General features: G+C 32.3%; 1 protein-coding gene across 1 annotated transcript in view; it reads left to right on the forward strand.

Annotated features, from left to right (window-relative positions):
* The first annotated feature begins 4,571 nt into the window (after nt 1-4,571).
* LOC142332755 (odorant receptor 43a-like) overlaps nt 4,572-18,959 on the forward strand; it is a 31,336-nt gene continuing 16,948 nt past the window's right edge. The window contains exons 1-2 of the mRNA XM_075379369.1: nt 4,572-4,640; nt 17,108-17,190. Of these exons, the coding sequence (XP_075235484.1) occupies nt 4,572-4,640; nt 17,108-17,190 (152 nt within the window). The remainder of the gene's footprint in view (nt 4,641-17,107; nt 17,191-18,959) is intronic.

The raw sequence follows: 18,959 nt of genomic DNA on the forward strand, positions 1-18,959 counted from the left end.
TTTTATATCGTGTAATATTTATTTTAAATGTTTCTTGAATCAAAGTGTTTTACTACAATTCCTGATTCCGGACAGAAACATTAAAACAGTTTTTTTTGTTATCCGTAAATTGTAAATTCACTTATTCCTGTCAGGAGATATATAATGTATAATTAGGCGATGATCTGAATAAATACTTATTTTATTTATTTATACATAAAAAAATAACTGTAAGCGAGGATATGTTCATCTGTCTAAACGTTTTAGCTCTGTGTTCATTATGTTCATCTTTTATGGGTTTCTTTATATTATACTAGCTTCTCTCGGCGTGCCTATGGCACGCCCTCCGGGCGGGTTTCCCTGGCGGGCGGCGTTTCTGAATGGAATTTTTAGGTGTCCAAAATTGATTACCTCTTGTGTACAAATTTTTTTTTTTTTGAACGATGAAAATCGATCAAGGAAAAGCGAAAAAATATCAGCAAATGTTCCTAATTAAATTTAGTTTAGATCGGTTTAGGCAAAGGCGCCGGAGTTTGAATTTTTTTTGAAGGGGGGCTCAGAGGAAAAAAAGGAAAAATAAGGATAAAGGACAAGAATAATTTAAGTTTATTTATAAATATAACCTCAAACAGATAAACAAAAATACAAAGAAATTTTTTAATTAATATACAAACAGAAAACCTTGAGGCGACTCTTTTATTATATTTAAAATACTGGCCCTGAAGAGGACCATTGTATTCGTCATCGTTCAGTTAAGCACCCCTCCTTATTAGGAAATACGTTTTAGGGTGGGTTACCATCATCGCGATTACTAAAACCAAAATAAATTCAAAACAAAATATCCCCTTGCACTTTTAACTCAATAAATAAAAATCACTGTTCCACTTATCTATCTAGACCATCCAAGATTTCTCTAAAAACATTTTTCACTCGTTTATCCAATATTTACCGATGATTTTAAAATTTTATAACTAATTTATTTCATAAAAGAAAATAATTGAGAATAGTCTTATTCATTCTGACTCCATTTCGTAAATAAAATGTTTATTATATAAAAAAAAATTGAAGAAAACTAATTAAAAAACTTTTGACTGATTATTATGCGTAGATCGAATTTTTTCGTTCTTGATTAACGTAAAAATTGTATTTCCTATCTTCATCACAAGAACTGAAATACACTTTACTGGTTCTTATTGCTCAGTGTAGACAATTTTTATCATCGCTTTTCGGTTACTGGTCATTTTTCAAGCTACTGCTTCTTCTGGAGATAATAATAATTAGTATTTCTGATTTCATACACTTGGTTAAAAAACGCTTTGTAACAAAAAAAAAAAAAATAGAAAAGATGATATTTAACGATATTATAATAAGAATTCCCTTGAAAGAAATACACAAAATTCAGTCACTCTGTAATGGGTTCGAAATAGAACTACAAAAATATATTTAAAATTAATAAAAATTCAATATTAAATAATAATAGAAAACACGAATTTATAAGATGAATTAAAAAATCAGTATTAATAATAAAAAAAGTGTTAGCAGTTCCTTTTTTTAAATGAAAATGAATATTCGATGAATAATGAGTATGAAAATTAAATGAAATCAGAAAAGGATGATGAAGAATGGTTTTTGGTTATAGAACATTACTTTATGAAGAAAAACTATCACGTAAATAATAAAATATATATTAATATATATTTCGCGTATATATCGATTAAAGAAATAAATATATATATGTATTAAAAGTGTAAATAATAACAAGTACAAGTTATAAATATATAATTATATAACTAGTATACACCTGACCACCACGAAACATGCACTAACGAATCGAGATTTTCCGCTAGCGATCGGTACATTCCGTTGCCTGTTATCTGAGCACATTATTACATATTGTACGGAATGACATAACTCGGACTACTGGTGTTTTATGTGCTAAGCTAAGGGGGACGGACACACAAGACAGACAGACAGAGACACATACAAATTCCCTTATTAGGGTAGGGATTACAGTGGGAACGGTTATAAAGAAAAAGTATCCGTTTTTTTAAATTCCTGGATATCTTGAGGTTCACTAAGTTTAATTAAGTCCTAGTTATAAAGTTCTGTTTGTATGTTGTCATCTGTGGTGCTTCTTTATTCAAACCCCGCTTAATTTACAATCATGAAATTTGGTTTAATAGCTTTTGTATGAGAGGAATTTATTCATTTATTCTACTAGTATTAGCTATATGGAAAAAACTGAATGTGGAATACAGAGATACTGAGAAGGTGTTATTCTGAAAGAAGTTGGATCGTGTGAAAGGTTCACTCATTATAGTTTTGGCTAATAAAAAAAAAATATTAGGAATAGCACTTATAATTCAAACAATTTTGAAATGAAAGATTTATCTTGTATAGAAAATCGAAGTTTTGTTGTTTTTTTTATAGTTTACAACTTTTATCAGAAGGGTAAGGTGAAAATTAAAAACTTTCTTTAAGAATTAATTTTTTTTAAAACATCCAAAAATATTGTCAGTTTAGATAAATATTGTTAATATACCTCAAATCAGAATTAGGTTTAAGTGTATATGAATTTGGTTGATTGTAATGGATTTTTGCAGTAGATTTGTTTTTAATTATTACTTGTACGGAGTACAAAGCACTTTGGTTGCAATCGATTGGACCAAAAGTGGTCAAAATATTTGAATTTTGGACTTTTTCTTAACTGCAGTAATAAGCCCTCATTGATAGCTTTTCAATACTATGCCATAAGTGGTACTTATTTTCATCGGTTCCAGAAATATAGCAAATAAAATTTTAATTAATGAAATATTTGGATCGTACAAGGGAAGGCATATCGGTTCGAATCCATCACCTTATTTTTAACTTTTTTTTTTAATTTAAATATATTGATTTATTCATAATTATTAACTTCTGATTGTAAAAAAATCTTTTATAATAATAACAATTAAAAAAAAAAAAAGAAAAAAAATCAGGAATTCTTAGTGAAAGTGTATATGTAATTTAATACAAGGACTTAATTTAATACAATGATTTAATTTAGTACAAGGAAGTCAGGTGGTGTCCACATTGAAGTCATTGAAACTTATATTTTATTAAAAAACGTATATGGCAATGAATATTTAACACGTGCGCGAGGTTTTGAGTCGTTTAAGAGTTTCCAAAGTGGTTGAGAAGGCAAAGATGTTATTCGCCCGAGTCGCCCCTCTACGTCAAAAACGAATAAAAATATTAAAAAAATTAGTAACCTGATCCGATCTGACGGTCAGTTTACAATCAAACACAGTTTACTACAAAATTCTTTATTTTCCTGGTACGATTTTCGTATTAATTAAATTTTTTCTCGAATAGCAAAGAATTTTATTTTGTAAATATTTTATGTTTATTTACTCCCCAAAAAAGAATTCCGTAAGCGTAAAGATATCAGTAGTCTCAATTTTCTGTTTAGCCTCCGGAACCAACGTAATTATTACTCCAGAGGATGAATGAGGATGATATGTACGTATGAATGTAAATGAAGTGTAGGCTTGTTTAGTCTTAGGTCGACCGTTCCCTAATTTACCCGTGGTTAATTGAAACCCAACTGCTAAAGATCACCGGTATCCACGATCTAGTATTCAAATCCATATAAAAGTAATTGCTTTTGATTTGAACAATATCAGTGGTCATTCAACTGACCTAATTAATCGATAATGGCCTCATTATCCGAAAAATTATTTGGTCCGATGAAGCAAACTTAAAGTTTTCAGGCGCCGTTAACAGGTAACTGCGTTTAATACTCAACAAGAAACTGTCATGTTATAGCTGAAGAAAGGTTGAATCGAGTAGGTGTTACAGCTTAGACAGGTATGTGTGTAAAAGTTTCGCTGGACTTGTCATTCTCGATACAAGTGTAGATCGATACAGTTAGCTGAGAGATACCATTATATCACCTTTATTACTACAACACGACAATGAGGAGTTCTGTTTTCAACACTATGAGACACCTGCAAATGCGCGGCTTACTTGACCAAGAATTCCCAAAAATTGAATAGCGCGATGAAAATCATTGTTATTATTAAACTATATGGTATTACAAGTTGCTTTTTACTTGCAAGTTCCGTAACTGTAAACCTTCTTTTGCCAAGTATTATTAATACATAATTATAAAAACTTTATTCATTATGGCCACAAATCTAAAGAATTACTTAGGTAAAAATGAAAACTACCTTAATAAAAAAAAAGAATATAGTAATGCCTACTTTCTAAAACAATATTAACTTAAACGTTGGTAGAGCACGTCTAAGTTTTGTAAGGGTGTAACTAGTTGGTGCACAATAATTCATTTTGCTTGCCTCTGGGTATGCATTTGTGTTGGTGAGCAGATGAAGTAGAAGTATGTATGGTTGAGAGGAAATTGAACAAATATGCAACAGACTTTGTATGCTTCCAGGGTCTCATATGCACATAAGCTTGTAAGTGTATGTTTATGTATGTGTGTGTGCATGCAAACATGCATGTGTGTGTTTCACCCCATTTTAGCATTGAAACGATACATAAAATTCCCTCACCCATATCTAAAATAACCCCTTCCAACTTGCATGAAAATTATGCTTACAAAACGTAGACTTGCTGTACTTCAGTTGAAGTTAAATGGTACAGTATTAGATATTAATAAGGTAACCAAAAGTGTATGTTGTCTTGTGTATGTTTGAGTGCTAAAGGATGATATTAATTTGCATTAAAACCTGAATAGTTTCATATTGTTAGTGGAACAGATATTATTTTTCCTTGCATTAAAGTAAATTTTCACCATAGTCCATTGTCACTTCCAATCTTAGCCAGCCGAAACAAATAAAATAGCTTATCATCCCCTCTTTTTAACCAATTAAAAATGTAAGTAGATTCTCAATTCAATTTGCTCATATTACAGGTTCTGTAAAAGACTAATACCTTATATATCTGCCCTGATGTATAAATATTTTTTACAGTCATCTATTTTCCTTTCTTTGTTCATTTTCTTCCCAATGTCTGTACTGCATGCTAAGTTTATCCATGCTATGGAAGGTAGGACTAAAAGACCCAGTCCATTCTTGGTGTGCAGCAGGAATGTTCCATAGACAAGTTTTGGGAGGTAAATTTCCTTTCCTGCAGCCACACAACAAGCCTAATGGCTGAAGTGCCTATTAGGTAAAGCCAGACCTTCTAATCCAAATTCACTCCGAAATAACCCATATATATATATATATATATATATATATACATATACCCGTATTAGTAAATATATATATATATATTAGTAAAATCAATTTTTTCTTTATTGTTGCTCATATCTCATTACTTCTTATTTATAATCAAAAGTGCTTTCTAGGATTACCATCATCGTCAGTTGATCATAAAACACTTATATAGTATAATATATATAGTTAACAATTAAAATAAAAATTAAACATTCTTAATAATTTAAAAAACTTTTTTTTTAATTTTTAAATCTCTGTGTTATATTTTATATATAAATATATATAATTAGCCAGTTGGGGCTTGCTTTGCTTGCCCGATCGTCTAGCCAGAGAACTCCACCCCCTGAACCCCTGATGCAGTTGTTACTCTCAGTTGTGAGAGTATTAAATATTTTACAGATATTCATTAAAGAAAAAGTAATTTTTTACTTCATTATATTTTATTTTTCCATGGTGAGAAAAATATAGTGAAGTAAAAGGATTCTTTTTTTTCTTTAATGAGCGTCTTTATTTCATGACTTCACTCCCAAGAGGGATAGGGCCTCGATCTATAGCTTAAAGCCTTCCCTGGTATAACATGAATGTATCCTGAACATTTGAAAGTAATTGCTTCTCATGTGATGCTGTTACAAACAAACATCTTATTTATATAAGATATAAGTATATATTTTATAAATAAATGCAAAAGTTTGTCTGTTTGTATCAACATTGTGCAAGAACCAACTGACTGATCGCTTTCAAATTTGCAGGATACATTCATGTTACTCCAGGGAAGGTTTTAACCCACCGGGTTGGTCTAGTGGTGAACGCGTCTTCCCAAATCAGCTGATTTGGAAGTCGAGAGTTCCAGTGTTCAAGTCCTAGTAAAGCCAGCTATTTTTACACGGACTTGAATACTAGATTGTGGATACCGGTGTTCTTTGGTGGTTGGGTTTCAATTAACCACACATTTCAGGTATGGTCGAACTGAGAATGTACAAGACTACACTTTATTCACACTCATACATATCATCCTCATTCATCCTCTGAAGTATTATCTAAACGGTAGTTACCGGAAGCTAAACAGGAAAAAGAAAGGGAAGGTTTTAAGCCATAGATCAAAGCCCTAGCCTTCTTGGGGATGAAGTTGTGAATTAAAGGTATTAATCCATCATCATGGCAACTGAAATAAGTTGTGAAATTATCAATGACAAAGGTCTACGTATGAGGCATATTCATAAAGTCTCGGCCGTCGGCTTATATAGCATAAATATTAGCGGGTCTGAACACAGTTAACACATGCAAGGCCATCTATCGGCTATTTACGAAGCCACTGCAGTTGTTTTGATTTCGCATTTGTTTGCCTGATGGTGATAGCAGATCGCAATGTCCACGACAATCATTTCTCCCGCCAGTTGTGAAGTGCGCGCTGTAATTCGATTTTTGTGTGTAAAAGGATCTTCAGCTGCTGAAATTCATCGGGAGTTGTGCCTAGTATATGGACTTACAATAATGAGTGAAGGAAAGGTTAGACAATGATGTCGAGACTTTAAAAATGGCCGCACAAATGTGTATAACAAAGAACGGAGTGACAGGCCCAGTATTCAGAACGACGAAATCATTGGACAAGTGAACCGAAGACTGCGATGTGATCGGCGTCTGATGATTAGTGCTCTGGCTAATGAATTTCCGCATGTTGGACGCATCTCTATCTACACGATTGTCACAGAAAAGCTTGGATATCACAAATTGTGTGCAAGATGGGTACCGAAAATACTCGCCGATCAACACAAAGAGCAAAGAATGTGCAATGGGCGAGTTTTTTTTACCGCTATCAAAACGATGGAGATGATTTGTTTTCCCACATTGTTACGGGCGACGAGACGTGAATATCCTACACCAACACAGAATCGAAACAACATTTAATGCAGTGGCGACATTCAAGTTCCTCAAAACCAAAAAATTTTAACCAATCTTCGTTGTACTCGAATGGAAAAATGTTGGTTACCGTTTTTTGGGACGAAAAGGGGGATCATTTTGGTTGATTTCATGGAACGTGGATCAACAATTACAACTGACGTGTACTGCGAAACGCTCACCAAACTGAGACGTGTGATCCAAAATCGATGACGCGGGAAACTGTCGTCCGGCGTAATCCTGCTTAACGACAATGCGCTTTCTCACACCGCTGCCTTAACAAAAAAAAAAGATCAAGATTTTCGTAGGGAACTTTTTGACCACCCTCCATATAGTACCGACCTTGCACCTAGCGACTACTTCCTCTTCCTGAATTTGAAAAAATGGCTTGGTGGACAACAGTTTGAAAACAACGAGGAATTAAAGACCAGTTGTCAACTGGTTCAGTTCCCAGGCGGCAAACTTCTATGCAGAAGGGTTAAAGAAACTGGTGCAGCAAGTGCTTCGAACTGAATGGCGATTATGTGGAAAAGTGAAGTAGTAAATTAAAAATTTAAGTAAAAACCTTTTCTCATGAGTTAATTTTTTTTAATGAACAAATGGCCCTTGCTTTATGAATATGCCTTGTAGTTTAATTACGGCAGTTACTACTATTCTATCCTTTGTAATTTAGTTTCTTTTCAGGTTTCTATAAAGCCTGAATACCTTAATTGTTATTTATCAATATTACTCTCACATCCATGAGGATAACAAAGAATGCCAGGGGTCCAGGGTGTGGAGCCCCCTGGCCAGATGAAGCGACCTCTGCAGCCCTGGGTTCAACTCCATGACCACTGGAGGCTGCAAGGAGTCAGTCCTGGGACTCACATAGGTCAACCTGGTCCCTGGGAGTCCTGGCCATACAGTCAAGGTAGTGAAGCTAGCCCCTACCAGAATATACCATATACTTTAGCACTAGATTATACCATACACTTCAAACAAGGCAATTTTTGAAGTTCCTCTGATGACTGAATGAGAGAGAGTGTGAGATACTTATTTGATAATTATACTTATGAAGTGCATTATTTCATGAAAAATGGGTTTCATTAATCTCTTAGTTTACAACATCTATTGCAGTATTTCTTATAATTGTGTTACACATAGAGTACCTGAGGCACCAATCATAGTGGCTTTCTCTGAGTGTAATGATTCTATTATCCGAAGTTAAGTGCTTCAATCCCGTGATGGTAGTTTAAATCAGTGAGATGTTTTATTAAGAGAAAAACCTTGATACATTTTATAGTATTTTTTTACTACAAACATCAGTAAAATGTATCGGTTAAAGGTAAGTTTGGTGTAGGACTTTTTTTTGCGGCGATCTTGTATAATAATTTAAATTATTGATGGAATTAATTATAACCTATTTTGACATCCATTATACACTGACAAATTTGTGACTTTTTATAATTTACAGTTATGAAATTTCAAAGAGTAATTGAATTGCATTCAAATGTTAATTATTAATCTAGGTAATGTAAATAAATAGGTCTTGTTATTGTACATCTTGGTGTTTTAAAAATATTCAGGTTGTATTTTATAAGCTTAAAAGTTTTGTGCCTAAATTTAGATGAATACCAAGATTACAAAGAGTGATACATTAAGGTTGACTTGAAAATGGCTAGAATTTAATGAATGGTAGACTTAAAACTAATTTACCTTCCCAGATCTAAAATGTTGCAGTTTTAGAAGAATATTATATTGAATGTGAATATACAAGCATGGCAGATATAAGTTTTTTTTTATGAATAAATAACTTTTTTTTCCACGACTGCTGAAAAATGATTGAAGTATAAAAAGACTTTTCTTTTTTTTTAAATCCATTCTTATATTTGCATCATGCATCTGCATTCATATCTACTCTGCGGTAATGCTTTTACTCTATGTACTTCATTATCGTACATCTTGAAATACAGTGTTTTTAAAATTAGGATTTTATTGACTGTTTTATTGAAAAATCAAAAGTTAGGCAACCGTAGCAAGTACTTTTACATCATCTATCTTAATGGATACTACAATTATTATCTGGTAGAATGAATTGCATACAACTAATTGATGCTATTGATTTAAGACTCTTTGAAATTCATTCAAAAGTAGCCCATGTTATTGAACTGTAAAATTCTTTCACTAATGTCTTTTTCATTTTCAGTCCAGTAATTATCATACAATAAAAGAATGTTCTTTAATAACATCAACGCCCCACAGTAATTGAAGTAACTGTGGTAAATTTAATTTTATTTGTACAGTTAATTTAAAGTCAGTGACATATATTTATATACTTTTTGGCGTGATCATCATGACTAAGTAAAAATATAATTTTAGTTATTACAATACGAACTGGTTAAATATTAATGAAAAATAAAATCGGTAATAAAATGTTATTGAAACCCCTACTTGAACAAGAATTAGTTTCTGATATATAGACCATTAATTCTGTTACCACACATCACATTTATGAAAAAATTTTATCAATAATCATGTTTGCTACAGCATACTAGCAAAGACAAGTATATACTATCACAAAGGTCAATTCTATTCAATGTTAAGATTACCATAATATTTTGTTTTTTGTACTTAATCTTTTTCATATCTACAGTTTTTTGACTATATTTTCTTCCTGTTATCATTCTAACCGTAGAATGCAGTTAAGTTGGAGACCCACAGCCATAAAACTGTATATTATGTATTTAAATATTTACTAAAATCTTATTCAAATTGTTAGTAAAATGAAATTAATTTTTTTAAAAATATAGCAAAGATAAACAGAAATGAAGCTGTATACATACAAAAAAAGAGTCGCTTCTGTAGTTTTTGACTTGCAAAGAATTTAAGATGAAAAATCAAAAATGACTAATTACTGTAATGGCAAGTGTATAATGTTTTGGATTTGTATCAATACTTTTGTGTTAACATTTTTCCTTTTTCTTACAATCCGTATTTAATATTAATTATAATTCTTAAATATACTTGATTAAAATTTATGTTGACAGATTTCAGTTACCGATAGATTGAATGAAACATTAATGAGATTAAACCTTTCACCAGAAAGGTGTCTGATCTTTTTATATGGTATCCACAAACATAACGTAATTTTCACTAACCTTCTAATTAACCTTAATATTAAATTGGCTGATTAGTAGGCTGAATCAATTATATACAATAACATATTATTTAGTCGGAAAATAATGTTTATTATACTTGTACAGTACTGAATTATGAAATATTTCGTAAGGGTACTGTGTAAACTTACAAGGGAAGTAACTCTGGTAATAGGCATCATATTGGTGCTTTTTTATCCTTTTAGTGCTTTTAGTAAAAAAATCATCATTATTATTGCAACAGAAAAATGGGTAAAATTTAAAAATTACACTTGAAGCAACTATTATTTATTGATAACATAATAACCATAACTACATATGCCAAGATTATTGATTTTTGAATGCATGTCACTTATCTAAATAATTACTGCAAATTTATTTTATGCTTAAAAGAGCTTTTGTGGATTGTGTAATTTGCTTTTAACATTTTTTATACTTCATCAATTAGAATCCTGCAACAATAATATATATATTATGTTCTTATGTCTTAGTACTTAACTCGTCATTATTCTTTTACTTCATCAAATTTCATTACCTTCACACATTTGTATTAGGAATATAAAATAGTTGAAATTAAAAAATGTCTGATCCTTGCTGAGAATCAGCAAACTTTTATACAGTTAGCCTGTTAAACTTGTATGTAGAAGTCAGCCTGCTAATTATAAAAAGTAGATACTCTATTATGATTTTTAATTTAATTTCTCCCAAAAAAAAAAGAATCAAGCCAACAAATTTTTGTATTTTTTAACTTCTGAAAGTATTTTCTCCAATAATAGGCAAGAGAGAAAAAGAGAGCTCCTCAGGAACAAAGTACGTAACTACTCATCAAAAAGTAAATCATTAGTAAAAATCATTTTCATGTGCATCTTCTTTCTGAAAAAATTATTTATGTACTTCATTTCAATGATGAATTACGATATAAATGAAAACGACCGGTTGTACATTAACCGGTTGACCAACCGGTCAACCGGTTACTTCCGGTTAATTACCATTGTTAATAAAATATTTCAAGCTTTTACACCAAATCAATCTGTTTGCATTGACAAATTTACGATCATTTTTCCAGGAATGCTGATCATTCCTAGATCAATTTATGATCCATCTAAATAATTTAAATACGGTGTAAATCTGTGCAAACTATGTACACCATGGGGTTTTTCCTTAGGAAGTGAGAAAATCTGTTTGAACCAAACACCCAGCACCCTGCACATACTGGGTGTGGTGGATTCACCGCATATGCGGTGGGACCCACTAAAAACCCACTCCCTAACGCAGGGTATGTTGGAATTGTCGTAAAGGCATAACACTAGCACCACCCGCGTCACAGGCACACTTCTCATTCACACCACTATTTACATAACACGTTAAAAGACTATTTCTACTCGATATTTACAATTAACCATATATACATCTCAGAATTTACACTATAGCTATGCCAGCCTCAGACAACAGGAACGAGTCCCGCGGGAGTCATTGGTGACGACAATGCCAAGGTACCACCGCCACCCGCCCCCGAAGGCTGGCGCCCATCGCCGTCCTCAACCGACCTCTGCTCAACGTCCTCGTCCATTAGTATCTCCGATAGCACTCTTATAAAATACCAGGCACAAGCAGTCCATTCCTCACCGGGAGAGAGCATCAACCGCATGACTCCCCCCCCCCCGGCGAGTTCAATCGCCACGCGGTATCTCTTGGGAGGCAGGTGATACCGAAGATGACTCCGCAGGAAATAACTCCTTGGTGTTACAAAAAAAGTTAATGTTTGCTTAGGAAAATATATGGTTGGAAGAAATATAACATTTAATACAATTTTATAACTTACAAGTTCTCTATTGAATTAAAATCACACATTTAACACTGATAATTTGCGTACAATTGTACAACCCGCACATCATTTAACGGACAAAAGTACCCACCTATCCGTAGGAAGTACAATTTAGCAATCATTGTGCAACCTAAAGTTATAATAAGGGAAATATGTGCATTGCAAAGCAATATCAACGTAAAATTATGTAAATGAAGGGACAAAATGATGTTTTGTTTTTGTCTACCAGACATACCCCTGAACTTCATGATGTTGTTACTAGAAAATGAACAATAGAAACACCAAATATAACTTTAGACAATAAAAAACTAAAACCCATATAGATTTATATTATCAGAAAAAGATTAATGCTTAACCAATCCAGAGAATGTTTACCGAAACGTAGGCTTAAGGAGCTGATATGAATCGCAGAACAGTTATCAATAAGAAATTCCTTTTCGAAAAAAAATCAAAAATAGTAAAATGTGCATCATGAAATTATGCGAATCTGTAACACGTGCTTTACTCAAACTTGTGATAATTCTTTCCAAAAAAATTCATTAATCAAATCACAGATTATAGGACACTGAAAAACGAGACCGATGTAATGTTTCTTTACTATAATTTCTACAAAGTTTGGTCACCCGTTGGCTCTTTCTTTTCCTGTTTAGCCTTCGAGAATTATCGTTCAGGTATTACTTTAGAGGATGAATGAGGATGATATGTATGAGTGTAAATGTCTTGTACAAGTGTAGTCTTGTACAGTCTCTCAGTTCGACCATTCCTGAGATGTGTGGTTAATTGAAACCCAACCACCAAAGAACACCGGTATCCACAATCTAGTATTGTGGATACTGCCTTTATTAGGACTTGAAAGCTGGAAATCTCGACTTCCAAATCAGCTGATTTGGGAAGACGCATTCACCACTAAACCAACCCACTGGGTTTCACCCGTTGGTTATGAAGAAAAAAAACAATAACTTTCATTCAAAAAAAAAAATTAAGATACTTTAAGTGTATAAAATGCTTCTTTGAACTTCACAAAGTAACAAAACTTATTACTTTTTTCATTTTACTGAAATATTTATCTAGGTATTTTGTTACATTCTACGATTTTTCAACTTGATTTTTTATGTTATTACAGCATACTCGTATTTGACACTATATAATTACATTTGTTGTTACCGCATAAATTAGTCTTGTTATATTATTATCACGTTAAATAATAAAAATTTAGTTTTCAGTCTTGAAAATAAAATAGAAATTTGAAAAAAGATACGACCTGCATAAAGAGGAAACATATATCTTTTTAACTGAATTTATTTGTTGAGAAATAATGCTAGAACATATTTTTAGAGATTAAGTTCTAAAATGACTTATAGAAAACGTAAATAACAAAATTTCAAAAAAACCTTTGAACTCTTATTTAACTTAATGTTATGTTTCTTATGTTATATTATGTTTTATGTATATAGGTTGTGTGATCAGCCGAGCTAAAGATCATAAGTACCTAGGTGTATCACATTAGGCAAGTAGCGGCGGACGCCATCTTTGTGATGCACAAGCTTAGTAGAATTACTAGGAAGGATTACGGACTGTCAGGCTGTCATTTGTACATAGTGTACCGAGGAGTCTTCGAAAGTATGGCCTCTTATGCTACGTCCGTTTGGGGTCATAGGTTGAACAGAAATAGAACATTTATTCAGAATTTAAGGAGTGCCCAGCGCAGAGCCTTAATAGTATGCACTGGTGTTTTTAAAACAATATCCTACGAGGCTACCACCGTATTGGGAAAGGATCTCCCAATCGATTTAGTGGTGAAAGTTGCGAGAGGCAGGGAGGCCGAGGTATTTCGGATGCGGTTTCGAGCCGGGTCTGTACCGGTGCGGAACGGTAATCACAATGCACCGGATTTAAATTTCGTTCAGTTGCCCATCTCCCGCCTCCGGAGGAGGCTTTACAGCCTCGCAATGGATGCACGGCAGCAAGAATGGCAGACCACGACTAAGGGAAGATCCTTATATAGATTTATACAGGATTTGGGGAGATGGTATGCCTCTCCTTCGTTTTTAAGGGCAATGGTTGCCCGGGTGCTCTCCAATCACGCGACCTTAAACCAATATTTGTTTCGGTTCCACCTGGCAGCTGATGAGCTGTGCGTCTGCGGGGAGGTCCAGTCGAACGAACATATTATGTTCGACTGCCCAGCTCTTGGGGGGGGGGGGGGGGCAGAACTCAGGCCACCCTGGAACAAGGGGAAAATTGGCCACTCATAAGCGGCGAATCAATGTGGCGTGAGCCACATTGTCGGACCGTGTGGGTGTTCCTTGATGCCGTTGCTTTGTTCAACCGTCATCAGTAGTTTATTTAAGGGAAAGACTCCTACCTCGCTGCTGTGGGAAGCTACCCGAGAGTTATGGCTGATCATCAGCCAATTAAAGCTCCAAGCGCTTTAATATTGATGGGCAGGTTCTTACTGGCATTCAGCGACCTAGGTGAGGCAGCGAATTGCAAATTTAATTTATTGAATGTCATATATATTTTAGTAGTTGACGGAGTGCGCCTACCCATTTTAGAATAAATGACAAGTGAGCGATGGGACACGAAGCAAGTGGTGTTTGGCACCATGCTTAGGTCGCTTATTTATATAGGTTATCTCTAGGAGCTAGTTAGAACACTAGTCGCTAAACTGATTTGAGGCTCAGTCACTGTTTGTGGCGCAGACATTTGATCTTTTGTTTTAGGGCGACCGAATGGGGTGTTGGCGGGAGAAATGCTGTGCAAATCAATCAATCAATCAATTACCTTAATGTTTAATTAAAGGAATGTTTACTATTGTATTATTAAATTTTTATAATTTGATATAATTATACAATGGATATTATATTTTACTATTATTTTGAAGAAAATTAAACTAGGCTTAACTTTTTTTTTACTACCGGATGATTTACAAAAAAATTAAATAATTTCAAACATTCTCTACTGGTAAAAATAAAGAAAAACGTTCGATTAACATTTTTAGAAATGCTTCGTTAGCTAGTATTTCTTAGCTGGATTTCTCTCTTATTCTGAGTAAAATTAGGCCAGACTGTAATTCTAGGAATTCAAAGTAACGAGTAAATTAAAAGGTTTTTTATGTAAGATTTATATCTAAATCGTTTGGATCGAGTGTATACAATAATTTGCATAATGTTTCAATATATATGTATTCATTACTTTTAATAATTTGTTGCAAATAAGAGGAACGGTTTAGTTTATAAACCTACACATACAATACACTTTTTCTATAAATCCGTTGCGAGCGAAAATAGCTGGCTATAAAATATTTTCAAAAAAGGGTCAGAATTATCACAAATTTTTACTTTCCATTAACGTAATTAATATGAATGTTATTTTTCCCTTTCCTAGCACCGTCAATCAAATATTCGTAGTTAACACTAGTAATTTTGAGAATGGAGGTTCTCTGAAACCCTCAACTTCGAATGTAAGAGTGATAATGGCTGGAAAAGCAGAGAATAATTCTTAAATCAAGGTAACCAGATCATTGTAAATATTTATTAGAAGAAATACCATATATTGCTATCCTGGTGATCGTATAAAATAATGTCTACTTCAAATAAATTGAGTTAAAAAAATCCAGATGATCCTCACAAATTTACATGAATACAAAAATATATATATATTAGTGTCATTTTAACGTATGTTTGAATTTAGTGCGAGACATAACTCTTGAAACAACACAAACATAATGTATGCTCAAGCTGCAGAATTTATTCGTCGATGAATATGCCAGTGAGTATGACGATGATATTATTTTAGATTTAATTACACACACATACTTATTTAAACGTTACCCTTTCGAAGCATGTGTAGTCTATACAATTCAGTAATATATTTATTTGTAGAGAATTGATGCAGATAAAATTTGTAGAAAATTATGCAGATAAAAATTGCTTAGTTGCTGCAATGTCATCAAAACGGGGATAAAAAATTAGAAATTTGAAAAAAGGAAAACTATTCAGTAATATATTTATTTGAGCGAATTATGATAGGTAAAAATTGATACGTATATCTGTTGCACAATGTCGTTTGAAGTTTTAAGACTGTAGGCTCGGTTACCGAGATATATCAAAATTCCCGACTACCCGTGACCCGGTTAATCGAGGCTGTTATGGATTCATGCAGCAGTTAGCTATTAACCTACTAACATACATCCCGTTGGAACTGGTGAAAATCGGATGTATTGCGAAGGTATTACAAAAGAACTCTTGAACCCCCTCCCCAAATAACCCCCTAGACCATAGAAGCAACCCGATGTTACCAAGAACTGTATCTCGCTTAGTTCTAAGATATTCCATGTAAAACGCCAAAAATAGGGTCAAAAACACATTTTTTTACGTTTGACGTACAATAACGTTGTTAAATTGGCAATAAATCATACATTTTTTAAACATAAATTGTAGAGAATTTAATTATAAGTATAGTTTTACTTAATGTTAGTAAAATTAAATTAAAAACGAAAATGTATGTAAGCCGTTACACAAAAAAATTATGCAGATAAAAATTGCTTAGTTGCTGCAATGTCATCAAAACGGGGATAAAAAATTAGAAATTTGAAAAAAGGAAAACAATTCAGTAATATATTTATTTGAGCGAATTATGATAGGTAAAAATTGGATATTAGGAATACGATAAACAAGGACTCAGAAAACGATAAAAATTGTGTTAGTAATTTAAAAGTATGAAGGAAATAGCTATGGATTTAATAAATAATTTATACATATTGTAAAAAAAAAACAAAGGTTTTGAATACAAATTTTTTATCTAGGTAAAAAAAAATTTTATGCGGGTTACATTTTTTTTGTATTAGAACATAAGTTTTAAAATTGTATCAAGGCAAAGAAAAATCAGTTATTTTCAGAATAAAAAATATAAAGATGGATTGCGTGTAAAAAAAAATGTATTATTCATCTCATACATTATATATTTTTTATCATGAATAGTAATATCTCCAAAAATAAACGCTCGCCCTCAGTCGCATTTCATTTCAGTATTGAACGTTCCTCCGTTAGGCTAACTACTCTTTACACTTTCATTTGTGCGTATTTAAACAATACAACCAAATAAACGAAGAGATAATCTGCATCACACTTACGTAAGTTTCTGACAGTGAGATTTCTTTAGATTTAAATTTATTTTTTGTTTTATTTCGGTCACAGAAACATTACCGTATCAATGAAAATTTAAATTATAATTTATTTAAAATATGTAAATTCTGAACTAATTTCAACACATATTTTTTTATTGTTAATAACACATAATTATTAATAAATATTCTTAAAATTATTTTTAACATTTAAGGGAAATATTTCCGATCCATTTTAATTTCAAATTTTTAATATAATTTTCATACGTTTACAATATACTATATATTGAGTTTGTGTTAACACATCTGCGTATAGAACAATATGCAAACATCATTTTTAACAAATATTATAGCGTAGTAAAATTGCGGGTCAGTTATTAGTTATTGTTAACTAACTTATCCCCCAAAATATTCTTCTGGAACTCTTAGAAAAGTAATCACGTAGGCGTGAAATAATATCAAAATTTGTAGTTAATTTTAGGGAATAATTTTGTTGTATTCTATATTTTATTAATTAATCTGTTTATTGGATTTTGAATTCTTTTGTTCATATATTGGGTCGCGCAAAATAAGCAAATAGTTCTTAAAAATTAACAGAAAGCCTGTCTTTAAATTTTTTTTTAATTTTTATTTTTATTTCGATTATAAACTATAATTTAGTGAAATATTTTAAGCTACTTGGGGAACAGTACGTCGCGCATATTAACCCTATTTCTTCAAAATTGTCTTCCTTCCAGTGAGTTTTTCATGATAGAATGTCTTTGACTTATTAACATAAAGTTTCTCCTTTCCCAGAAAAATAAACAGATACCGTTAAATCTGATGAAGAAGCAAGCCAGATAAATGCTGATTTTTTAAATTAATCCGTTTTAAAAAGAAATATATATTTTAAAACTGCATACTGAGCTTGGTCATGCGTGAATTGGCTACTTCTCAGTGGAACCACATCACTTGATTTTCAGCAATAGCAGGTCTCAGAAAAATTTGCATCTTGTGTCGGTATCTCTCAACAGTTACGGCTACAGCATTCCCGTTAATCTCTTCAAATAATTATCGTCCAATAATCGATTATAATTGGATGTAATACCCGAAAAAGACTGTGCATTTAACCGAATGTAAATCCTTTTGGTGAGTAACACATGAATTTGAAGTTCTCCGTATTCCGATATTGTATTGTTCACAAATTCATTCAAACAAAATTAGGCTTCACCCATAATTATAAAATTACGTATGAAGTTTTTAATTTCTCTAGACTATTTATGAAAGTGTGCGGCGCAATTTAGGCATTGTTCAAAGTCCCTCGGTTTTGATTCATACACGTGTTGAAATTTGTATGAAAACAGTCCTAAGACCTTTATTTCTAATTACCGCAATTATCTCCCAGTAATATTTACCTGAAGAGAACATTTTCGAGTTGATGTTTCTGGGTTCTCCTCAACAATTTTTCGATCTCGTTGAATAATATCTTCACTTGGACTTTACGTAGTCTTCCGGATTTTTGCATATACTTTATTGAACCCTCTGTCGAAAATTTTTAAGAAGCTGCCTATTCATGTAAGCAGTTAATAATGCAAGCGGTCTTTTTAATTTTAAAGAAATTGAAGTCAGTATTATTGAATTTTAATTTTCAAAATAAAATTTTCAATATTCGTACGCAGAACAACTGTCTACCTTTCTATCGTTAATTTTGCTGATTTCCTTTATAAGGTCTGTAAATAAAATAAAATATAATTTCAATTAGAAACATATGAATTTTTGAAATCGCCTGGCTTCTTTTG

The sequence above is a fragment of the Lycorma delicatula genome, chromosome 12 (assembly GCF_047948215.1).
Source record: "Lycorma delicatula isolate Av1 chromosome 12, ASM4794821v1, whole genome shotgun sequence".
Taxonomy (NCBI): domain Eukaryota; kingdom Metazoa; phylum Arthropoda; class Insecta; order Hemiptera; family Fulgoridae; genus Lycorma; species Lycorma delicatula.